Source organism: Eulemur rufifrons, chromosome 16, assembly GCF_041146395.1.
Source record: "Eulemur rufifrons isolate Redbay chromosome 16, OSU_ERuf_1, whole genome shotgun sequence".
Lineage (NCBI taxonomy): Eukaryota > Metazoa > Chordata > Mammalia > Primates > Lemuridae > Eulemur > Eulemur rufifrons.
In genome coordinates, this window is record NC_090998.1 from 48,654,322 (window position 1) to 48,666,430 (window position 12,109).

General features: G+C 32.4%; 1 protein-coding gene across 3 annotated transcripts in view; it reads left to right on the forward strand.

The window, feature by feature from the left end:
• MON2 (MON2 homolog, regulator of endosome-to-Golgi trafficking) overlaps positions 1–12,109 on the forward strand; it is a 103,647-nt gene that overhangs the window by 38,245 nt on the left and 53,293 nt on the right. For 2 of the 3 annotated variants that reach the window (XM_069489369.1, XM_069489370.1), the window contains exons 9-16: positions 1,583–1,707; positions 2,129–2,265; positions 3,007–3,160; positions 7,394–7,626; positions 9,380–9,461; positions 10,051–10,235; positions 11,196–11,308; positions 11,643–11,747. In XM_069489369.1, coding sequence (XP_069345470.1) covers positions 1,583–1,707; positions 2,129–2,265; positions 3,007–3,160; positions 7,394–7,626; positions 9,380–9,461; positions 10,051–10,235; positions 11,196–11,308; positions 11,643–11,747 — 1,134 coding nt within the window. The remainder of the gene's footprint in view (positions 1–1,582; positions 1,708–2,128; positions 2,266–3,006; positions 3,161–7,393; positions 7,627–9,379; positions 9,462–10,050; positions 10,236–11,195; positions 11,309–11,642; positions 11,748–12,109) is intronic. The other variant, XM_069489371.1, reaches the window with a different exon arrangement.

The window sequence follows — 12,109 nt, forward strand, 5'->3', positions numbered from 1 at the left end:
ATCCAAAAACATTCGTCACCCTTCTTATTGTTATAGTGGAGTTTACTTGATATCTTTGGGTCTACAAGAATTGGACTTAGGCCATAGATTACTGTTTCCCTGTAGGTGCAACCTCTTGGGGGAATGACTTAACAGATTCACAGTAGACCTCTACATTTGCATGGCACCTTATCATGTTTAGAATGTTTTTATTCTTATATTTTTCTCATTTGATTTCTCAAGAAGGTGTAGGTACTTTTATCCTTTATTTAAAAAAAAAAAAAAAGGCTACGTAGCTGTTCTCATCCACAGAGTTGCTGGATGAAGAGGCTGAGCCATCTGATTTTTGACCTAGTTCTTTTAAACTGAACAATATCGTGTTGAGGACAGTGACAGTTTTCTGCCTTACGACTTTCCCAATCATAAGCAGTCTAAGGATAAGATTGTTTTTAGTTGTATCTCCTTTCTTAAAAGCTACTTTTAAGCATCCAGTTAAAGATAATGAAAGGCATTAGAAAATACCAACAGGTAAGCCTTTGCGCTAAAATCCTGAGGGCTACTATATTTCCCAAATTCCTTGTCCCACTTTGTGGCTCACTCATTTTGAGGCACCCCCAGCTAAAACATCCAATAACCTGCTGCATCTCCTATGGAAGCAAGGGTCAATTTGGCTTAGTAATCATGAAATCAGCTTAATTTTTACCTCCCAGAGGTCCTGCTGTGTCCTCAACTAATAAAGAAACAATTCACTTACCTTTGAATAAACTGGTTAGTTTTTGTTTGTTCATTTAGTCATCAGACACGTTATGAATTATGCCTTGAATGTGCTTTAAACATTATTTATAAAGAGCTTGCCGAGAAAATGGTCTGTTAACAACAGTGGCAATAACTAGCATGTAATTAGCAGTACTAGGCCCTGTTTAAGTCTTTTATGTATCTTACACTTATCAACTGCTAGAGGTTCCTTCTCGTTTTGCTACTACAAAATTTATGCTATATCCTTTGGCTTATTGCCTCTTTGTTTCTTAAGCAACAAAAAAAGCAGAGAAAAACTGGTATTTACTGAAGGGTAGAACATGCATCCTATCAACAGTTTACATTGTATATGCTACCTGACTGTTTGCTGGAATGGAGATGGCATGATGGTGCACTGTGCTTTCTAAAGAGTAAGGGTAAAGGGTTAACCATGTTAGCAGATCACTAGCATTTTTAGGGATGTATTTAGAGAAATACTGTGATTTTTACTGTTTACTTTTTCTTATATAACTGCTTTTCACTTCTCTATTTCTCCACTCTCCATTAAGAATTTTATTTCAAATCTAGGGCTGGTGCAGTGGCTTATGCCTGTAATCCCAGCACTGTGTGAGGTTGGGGTAGGAGGATTGCTTGAGAGCAGGAGTTCGAGGCTGCGGTGAGCTATGATCACACCACTGTACTCCAGCCTAGTTGACAGAATGAGACCCTGTCTCAAAAAAAAAATTTATTTCCAATCTAAAAGACTTTATTGTTTTATCCACAGCACTAAGTTAGGAACAAGAATGTGATTTATAATTCTTCTTTTTGATTAAAAGAAATATCATAGAAAATCGTATATACGTTTTAGGTAACTGAATGTGAGATATTTCTGTCACTTCTGGTGAAATTTCTGGATGCAGATAAACCACAGTGGCTACGAGCTGTTGCAGTGGAATCAATACACAGACTCTGTGTGCAGCCTCAGCTATTAAGGTAAAACCTCAGCGATATTTTGTTAAATGGATAGGTTAATGCTTATTAACCAATAGTAGGTTAATAAATTAGTAGGCAGCATTTAAGTATTCTCAAATATTAGTGATTTCTAAACAAAGAAAATAGAGTATTGTATATGGAAGGGCAGGGATGTAGGTGTGGAAAAGAACTGGGAGGTGGGCAAAATGTGTGATTAGTGATTGACATCAGTCTTAATTTACTGAGTTAATATAGCCAAGGTAATTTTTTTTAGAACCTTGACCTCAATCTGAACCGTTTTCCTAAATTAGTAAAATCAGGTGTAATGAAGAATTTTTGAGTATAGCATTGAAATTATAGCAGTATCTCTAGTTATAAATATGTTAAAAATCTTTAATATATTCAAATGTTTTTCCCAGAAACATTTTAAATTATTTTACAGGTCATTTTGTCAATCCTATGATATGAAACAGCATTCTACCAAGGTTTTTCGTGATATTGTGAATGCACTGGGATCTTTTATCCAGTCCTTGTTTCTTGTCCCTCCTACTGGAAATCCTGCTACAACCAACCAAGCTGGTAAAGGCATATTCATATTTTGTTTTTTATATTCTGCCATAATTTACAATATCCACTATTCTGAGAGGACATTTTATAGAAATCCTGTGACTAGAGAAATGTGGATTACCTAAATATATTGATAGTAAAGATTTACACTTAAAGACTAATTTGATCTCACTGAAGTAACTGTGTTTACTTCTTTCCAGAGTAGGGTCTCCTCTCTATTAATACTTTCAGTTCCTTTAATCACATAAGAACAAAAGTTTAGATACTAATACTCATTTAAGAAGAATCTTCATTTGATGCCTCTCTTGAAAGAATATAAACAATTACTACCTTAGGAGGTACGTTAGTCTCTCTTTTAACAAAAGGGGTTAACGTGGTTTAAGTTTGTTTGGTAATCAATATATGGCTTGTTGTTTCCCTCTACCTTTTTTCTCTTCTACTTTGTATTATCCAGTTGATGGTTTTTTAATTCTTTATTCTCACCTCTGATAAAAAGTGATCTAACGAGGTATACTAATAAATTTGTCAGTGTTTTTACTTACTTTAGTAGCTTTTATATAAAAAAGGAAATGGCATTTTGGAAAAATAGGGAGACTCTCTAATAGACAAAATAGTATTGATAAATATATTTGTGCACTACCCATTCTGATAGTACAGAAAATTTTTTTAAAGATTGGCAAGGTATTTGAATATTATTGATTTGTAATCAAGTAATAAATTGGTATCTTTGCTTTTCTCCCCCTTCCCTAATAGGAAACAATAATTCAGGTGGCTCAGTCTCAGCACCAGCTAACTCAGGAATGGTGGGGATTGGTGGAGGTGTTACTTTGCTACCAGCATTTGAATATCGAGGAACTTGGATACCTATTCTGACTATAACAGTTCAAGGCAGCGCTAAAGCAACCTAGTAAGTAGTAGTGGTGTTGTTCTATAAGGGATGCTATTTTTGGGGATGATGTTTAATCCTAAAGTGCTTCTCTCTGCATTATATTTTAAATTTTGGACCCAGTGTTCCTAATGCACTTTAGAACTCATTTTCTTTTGTCATATTTTGAAAATTTTACCTAGTACTGAATTTTGTTTTCTTTTATGCTATTATTTATAGATTAACAACATAATAAAACAAAATTTATTCAGCTCTTCTATATAGCTTTTTGATTTAAGTATGTGGCTTGTTTTCAGACCCCTTAGATTTTGGTCTTCTAATGTTGAGTTACCTTCAGTAAATTAATCTTTTTTTTTTTTTTTTTAAGACTTCATTTCTTTTATCTCTATATGTAAGAAAAGTTATTTTAAGTGTTTAGCTAATGTCATTGTTAGGGTTCAATACATGAAAATTTTAGTTTATAATTAATTGTTTAATGGATTCCATATCTGTTATTTTTTCATTGTCATTAGCCATTCCAGTTTAACAAATACATATTCAGTAAATATTACTGATTTTTCTTAAGTCTAGTAAAATGCAGTGCTTAGAGAAATAAAGCAATCAATACTACATGGGTTTAACATTGCTATGGTTACTATGATACAATTACAGGTGTATTTTGAGTAATTGGTATGCATAATTAAAATGCTGTTCTGATAACAGGAAATCAAGGCTTAAAATATAAAACAGACTTGGGAGGCTGAGGCGAGAGGATCACTTAAGCCCAGGAGCTTGAGTTCAGCCTGGGCAACATACATAGCAAGACCCTATCTCAAAAAAATAAATGTGAAACAGAATCTCTGACTTGTTTAGATCATAAATTTCTATGGTATGTCAGACTACATTGTATCATCATGGTGATATTTTATCATGCAGCCTTATTTTGCCTAAAATTGTGAAAATATAGAGTTATAGAGAACTGAAATATTTTAACTAAAATTTGTTATTGTTCTTAGTCATTTATAAGATACTGAAGTTACCTAGTCTCATATAGGCTTTGCCTTGGTACAGAAGGTAATGACTTGAATATACTAACGAATCAAGTGGTACAGGAATCAGGTTTCTAGCACTAAAGGAGACATTATCTAGTTCACGTTTCCACCTCATTTTACAAGCTGAAAAAAACCCAACACAACAAAATTCCTGCCTTCAAGGAGCTTAGATTTTATTAATAGTGACTGATGTAGTCAATAAAGACACAAAAAAACATATAACCTTGAGTAGTGGTTAATTCTTTGAAAAAAAAGCAAGTTAAAGGGCATAAAGAGTGACCAAGGTGAAGATGGGGACAGAAAGGGTCTCTTTGAGGAGATAGTACTGAGCAAACACCTAATTAAAGGGAGAGAGTGAAGATGTGTGCTTGAGGAAGGAAAATAAAAATAAAAATAAACCATGAAAGGGCAAATACTTGCCCAGGTTGTAGCACTGCTTTTTTTAATTAACATAAGTCTAAAAATAAATTGTTTATTGATAAGTTAAATCCTCATCACTTAAGAGAGTTGGATTTTAAGTGGTGTTGCTACTAAATACTATCATTTTGAGTATAGCACTTTATGTCACTTGATCTTAATTTTCTCATCTTTAAGATAAGGTTAGGACTAAATCTTTAAAGAAATGTATGAATAGTTTTTTTTTATTGCTATACACTAAAATTACTTCTGAAATCATAAGTATCCAGAAAATATTGGATGTTCTTTTTGTACATGGGTTATTAGTACGTTCACATTGGAGCTTACCTGTTGAATTGGCATCTTTCAGTCATTCATTGTGAGGTTCAATATAAAATGATTTTTGTTTCTTTGAAGGCATACATACAGTCTTATATTCTTTTTTTTTTTGACTTCTTAAGTATATAAGAACTTGAAAACTTCAGTGCTTTATAGAGAGAAGTAGTTTTGACATAAATATTGGTTGCATTATATTCTTTCTTATTTATTACACCATAGATCCCTTCAAAGTTGGGCTGACACTTTTTACAATTTGACATAAGTTTAAAATGTTTAAATAAGTGAGTTACATTTTGTCTAAAAGTGGAATTTACGCAATAATTCTAATAAAATATTAGTGAAACAATGAGGTAAGAAAGTATGTGTTTTGTTTTAGGTTCGTGGTGTAAAATATAAATTACCTTTTTTTCTTAACTATTGAAGTGCTTAAAGTTTGTACCATAGAATTTGGGAATTAAAGTTTCTGATGTTTCAGATTATTTTATCTGTTTTAGATACATTATTTTCCCACTAGATCACATGTTTGAGAACAGGAATTTAACAGGTGTTTTAAGCACTGATTTATTTAGTATGTGGCTCCCTAACCCTAATTTGCCTGTTAAAGATTAAACCCATAAACTTTTTTTTTTTTTTTTTGTTGAGACAGAGTCTCACTTTGTTGCCCAGGCTAGAGTGAGTGCCGTGGCGTCAGCTTAGCTCACAGCAACCTCAGACTCCTCGGCTTAAGCGATCCTACTGCCTCAGCCTCCCGAGTAGCTGGGACTACAGGCATGCGCCACCATGCCCGGCTAATTTTTTCTATATAGATTTTTAGTTGTCCATATAATGTCTTTCTAGTTTTAGTAGAGATGGGGTCTCGCTCAGGCTGGTCTCGAACTCCTGACCTTGAGCGATCCACCCGCCTCGGCCTCCCAGAGTGCTAGGATTACAGGCGTGAGCCACCGTGCCCGGCCTAAACCCATAAACTTTATCATTCTATTTGAGCTTAAATTTCTTGATCAATAATATAAATATATTTCTAATAATTACATACATTTTAAAATGCTCAGTTTTGACACATATTAGTGGTTAAATGGGTAGACTTTAAAGTCAGACTTAAGAACTGCTTATTAATAATTGTATCACCTGAGTCCTTAGTTTCATTGTCTCTTACAGTTTTTGTGAGGACTTAGATGATATATGTAAAAAAAAAAAAAAAAAAAAAAAGTAGAGTCCCAGGCTGAGAGTATGTCTCAAAAATGATCACTATATATGTATTCTTATTGTTTATTTTGAGTTTTGCATTTTTTTAATACATTACCTACTTTATCCAGTCTAATTATGATTTAAGGACTTTTGAGATAGGAAATTACTTTTATTAGCTTTTTTATTGTAATCTTTAGTAATTTCAATTTTATTTTGAGATAATTCACATACTATAAAATTCACCCTTTTACAGTAATACAAGTCGTAGTTTCAGTATATTCAAAAGTTGTGTGACCATTACCACTACCTAATTCCAGAATATTTTCGTCACCCCAAGAAGATACTCTGTACCTAGTAGCAGTCATTCCCTAATCCTCCTTCTCCCAGCCCCTAGCAACTACTAATTTACTTTCTGTCTTTATTGATTTGCCTATTCTGGATATTTCATATAAATGGAATCATATAATAAATGTCCTTTTGTGTCAGTCTTCTTTGACTCAGAATAATTTTTTTTTATTGCTACCTAATAGATATACGTGCTTTTAGGGTAAATGTGATATTTTTGATACATTTATATAATGTGTAGCGATCAAATCGGGGCAGTTGGGTTATCCATCACCTCAAATATTTTTCTTTATGCTGGGAACATTTGAATTCTTGTCTTCTAGCTATTTTGAAATATACAATAGATTATTAGCTGTAGTCACCCTACTGAACTATCAGACACTGTAATAGATCTTGTTCCTTCTGTCTAACTGTAGAAACTGCTCTGCAATTTAAACTTGAAACATTCATGCTCTAAGTATTATTTTCACCCTGTTGGCAGATTGTATCTGAGAGGATAGGTGAGATGGGTATCTTACAGATAAATGGTAAACTTTTCCCCAGTGTGAAAGCACTTCCTCTTTTTAGAATTGCTTTGATTTTATAGCACCTTATTTTAAAAGCATCTGAGTCAGAGTTTGAGAAGTTTTATAATCTAAGTCTTACTATAATATATTTTGTCTGTAAGTCTTTGTTTTTCTAATATCAACAATTAATGAAAATATTGACACAACTTGGAGAAGAAGTAAATTATTAAAATAATTAGTTATGGCAGTGGTCAGGCCTTAATTTTTCTAATTAGTTTTTATTAATAGAATACCTTGAAAGGATCCTTTCTCCAAATGAAACAAACTAGGTAATGTCCCTTTATTTTTTGCTATTCGGTTCATCTTAATTTTTTAGCCTACAAATTATGGAAATAGTTTTATTTTCATTATTATGGTTGCTCATTAGTATTCTAATTTTTTCATAATTTCAGCCTAGAAATGTTGGACAAAGTTGAGCCCCCAACTATACCAGAAGGTTATGCCATGTCTGTGGCATTCCATTGTTTGCTAGACCTTGTTCGTGGAATCACTAGTATGATTGAAGGAGAGTTAGGAGAGATTGAAACAGAATGTCAAACTACCACTGAAGAAGCTTCTTCACCAACGCAGTCTTCAGAACAGCAAGATTTGCAGTCAACATCAGACCAAATGGATAAGGAAATAGGTATAATATTATGGATTCTGTATTTTTAATTTTTATTTTGAAATAATTTGAAATTTATAAAGAATTTGCAAAAATAAGAGTTCCCATATATCCTTTACCCTGATTTCTCAATTGTTAATGCTTTACCACTTTTACCTACTGTACCATTCTCTCTATTTATATGCATATGACTATACTTTTTTCTGACTTATTTGAGAATAAGTTGTAGATATGATACCCCTTAAAACTTTAATGTATATTTTCTCAAAATAAGGACAGTTCCTATGTACCACAGTACAATCACCATCAGAAATTTAATATCAATCCAATATTATCACTTAATTCCAGATCTCATTCAAATTTTGCCAGTTGCCTCAGTGATGTCCTTTATGATCCAGGAGCATGTGTTGAATTTAGTCACCATGTCTCTATACTTTCCTTCAATCTGGAATAGTTCCTTAGTTTTTCCTTGTTTTATATGACCTTGACATTTTTGAAGAGTACAGGCTAGTCAATGTAAGTTTCTCTTATCTTCCTTCAAAATTAAATTCAATTTATTCATTTTTGGCAAGACTAGTGCAGAAATGTTGCTGTGTTGTATTTATTGTATCAGTACATTAGGAAGCATACAATATCAATTTGTCTCATTCACTTTTATCATTTGGTTAATATACTATCAGCCTAGTTTCTTCAGTGTAAAGCTAATTATTTATTACCTTTTTTTGGAGAAATACTTCCAGACATGTGCTACAAAAGAATGATTTTCCTTCTCCATTTTTTTTATTTTTTAAAATTTATCTACATTACCAGGTTAAAAAAATTTATTCATTTATAGTCATTTGGATTTATGGGTTCCTATTTTATTCAAAGGATTACAATCCTTGACTATCATTATTTGTTTGATGCTCAGATTGTCCCTGACATGGCCAGTGGGATCCCTTTCAAGCTGGCCCCTGTGTCCTTTTGACATTTTTTAAATACTTCCTTACTGTTTGATAGAACAGCTGATCTTGGATGTTTCTTGTCCAGCCCAGGTGTAATTCATTTTTCCAAGGTGCCCTGGGTCCTTTTAGCAAAGAATAGTATTAAAACTACCACATGAGTACTAGGTATGCTTCTTGCTACTTGGATAGGAAATATATACACACATGCACACACACAAGCACATATCTCTCTACATTTTTAAAATATCTCTTTCTGTATTTATATTGAACACTGTGACATCACACCAATTTCTCCAATTCCAGCTCAATACCACAAGGTTTATTTTAACTTTCCATATTAGTAATTCCCTTCTCCAACACTGAGGAAGCTGATCCCATTTTGCTAAATGTATTCACTTACTTGCTTTATTTCCAATGTGTGTAACTAATCTCCTGGCTGAGCTAGCTTTGTTACACTGCGCCCCACCCCACCCTCACTCCCACCTGGTCACACAGGCTGAAAGTTTGGCCTGATGTAGGGGAAGGAAATAGGAACTGATATTATATATTTTTCAAAAAAAGATATCAGTTAATTTGTGTACAGAAAGATATTACCATAGATATTTTAAAACAGCATAGTTTTAAAACTTAAAGTCTGAATCTACAGTATGGCTTCTAAGTTTTCATTTTTTCAGATATATTCTAAATATTGAGCTTAGTATGTAATAAATGAGTTGTTGATGGAATATTTGACATATTGTCAAGTGGCTGAGGAGATTTTAGAATTTGACATATTGCTAAATACTTGACAGCTGTACTTATCTTTAAGTATTATGTTTTTTTCTATTAAGTTAGTAGAGCTGTTTGGGAAGAAATGGTGAATGCCTGCTGGTGTGGTCTTCTTGCTGCACTCTCACTCCTTCTTGATGCCAGGTATTAAGTCTTTGTAAGTTTTATATTGTGTCTGTTAAAAAAAAAACACACACACACACATTAAAATGGTTTACTTAAATTTGTCCCCAAAATTGTTTCCTCACATTAGTTTTTATATGTGTGAAACGTTATTCTTTTTCTGCCATCTGTCTCCCTCATCCTGTCCTTGTCCTGCCCCCTTGCCAGAATTGTTGTCCCAGTATTTTAATGGAAAATACAGTCTTAAAATTATAGAATGCCTTTTTCATTTCAAGACTTACTATTACTTTTGCAATGATGATGATATATTCAATTTCTTTGATGTTTTTCTTTAGGACTGAAGGATTTACTGATTTTAAAATGTTTTATATATTAAGTTAAATCTTTGTGTTCTTGATCATTTTCTTCAATAATAAATATGTATTGTACATTGCTTTTACACAGTTCAAATTTTTAGATATGTTAATTAGTTAAAATTACTTCTTAAGTATACTGATAATATTTCGACAATAATTTTATGTAGATTTTCTTAAAGCTTCACTGAATACTTTTGTTTTACAATATAATTAAAAATAAGTTAATCAGATTAAATAAAATACTTTCTTTTCAGCACAGATGAAGCTGCCACTGAGAATATTTTAAAAGCTGAACTGACTATGGCTGCTCTTTGCGGAAGACTGGGCCTTGTAACTTCAAGAGATGCCTTTATAACTGCAATATGCAAAGGTTCCCTACCTCCCCACTATGCTCTTACTGTATTGAATACCACTACTGCAGCTACACTTTCCAACAAATGTAAGACTTAAGCTTACTCAAAGTTCTCTTCATCTGGTGGGGTGACATGATATAGAGAAAAGATTATAGACATTCTGAGTTTAAGCCTCTGCTGTTGCACTCATTAACTCTGTGACATTAGGGAAGTTAATGTCCCTGAGCTTTAATTTCTTCCATCTCTTTAAAACAAGAGGAGTAGGGGAATACTATATTAATAGATTGAGTATCTCTAATCTAAAAATCTGAAATCCAAAATGCTCCAAAATCCAAAAATTTTTTGAGATGGATGCTCAGGGAAGTGTTCATTGAACAATGTATAATGCAAATATAAGTATTTACAAATGTATTATGCAAATACATGCATAAATGTTAATGCAAATATTCCAAAATCCTGAAAAATTTGAAATCTGAAACACTTCTGGTCTTTAGCATTTCAGATAAGAGATAATCAACCGCCTGTAATACCAATTTAAACAATAATTGTGAGGATAAAATAAAATAAATCTGTCACCATTGAAATAAATGGTGATTGTTATTTTTTTAATGGAACTAATAGAACAGTAATGTGTGCAACCTCTTAGGGTAAGCTGACATTCAAAAGCACTCAATTTTGCTACATGTAATATATTAATAAATTTCAATGTGATATTCAGTTTTTAAACTGAAAATGTGTTATCTCTAACTAGAAAAGTGTATTGGGAATACATGTTAAAGGTACTTAATGTGTCTTAATTCTATTTTGCTTATGAAGAAATCTAAAGTTTAAAAATTTTATAAGTCATATAGAAAATTATTTAATATTTACTTGTCTTGATTTTTACAACTCATGAGTTTTAAAACTGCATATGGGTAATAGGTATTACTGATATTTAAGTAAGTGTTATGGCTGAACTTGGTTTAAGCAAGTTATTTTAAAATAAATATCACATTACTTTGAATACAATGTAAACAGTATTATTTAGGCTTTCTTTTGTCTTCTAGCATATTCCATTCAGGGCCAAAGTGTTATGATGATAAGTCCATCAAGTGAGTCTCACCAGCAAGTTGTGGCAGTGGGTCAACCTCTGGCAGTCCAGCCTCAAGGGACAGTAATGGTAACGTACTTGTTTTTTTCATGGTTAACAGTTAACTATCAAGGAATCTGTTGTACCCTTTCTCTGTGTTTGCCAAAATACACTTATTTACTTTCTATTACCTGGGTGTATTTAAAAGAAACTAGTTTATGCATTTGACATATTGTAACCTACATGATAACACAACTTTTAATCAAATAACTTTGTTCCTTACAAAACCATCCAAACCTATTTTCTTAAATTTTTGTTTTTTATTTTTAAAAAATCCTTTAATACATTAATGCTGGTTTACAAGCTTTTAATTTTCAAGAATGTATAATAGTTCTTGAAAATATATCCTTTTTTTCAACTCTAGCTAACTTCCAAAAATATCCAGTGTATGAGGACTTTACTTAACTTGGCGCACTGCCATGGGGCTGTTCTTGGAACATCATGGCAACTTGTCTTGGCAACTCTTCAGGTATGTTATAGTGTCTGGGTCAGAAGTCAGTGTTGCTTTTATATGTAATTACTATCAGTTAACCTAAGCAGTGCCTATTAGTGCTTTGGGCAGGCCTAAGGAATAGATAGTAAGTATGAAAAAAGGAAAGTTGGAAAGGAAAAAAAGACATGACTCGTAGGAAGTGATAGGGTGCTTCTCATAATGGCCTAAGTTCTATCGCCTGTGTTTGGTAAAATTTTATATGAATGTTAATTACTATTTTAATTTTAGTTATTAGAAACCTACTGATTTAAATTTTAGTTACTAGAAATTGCTACTGATTTTAATTTTAGTTATTAGAATTTTTATAGTTTTATAAAGTTTTTTGTTTTGATTTTTTT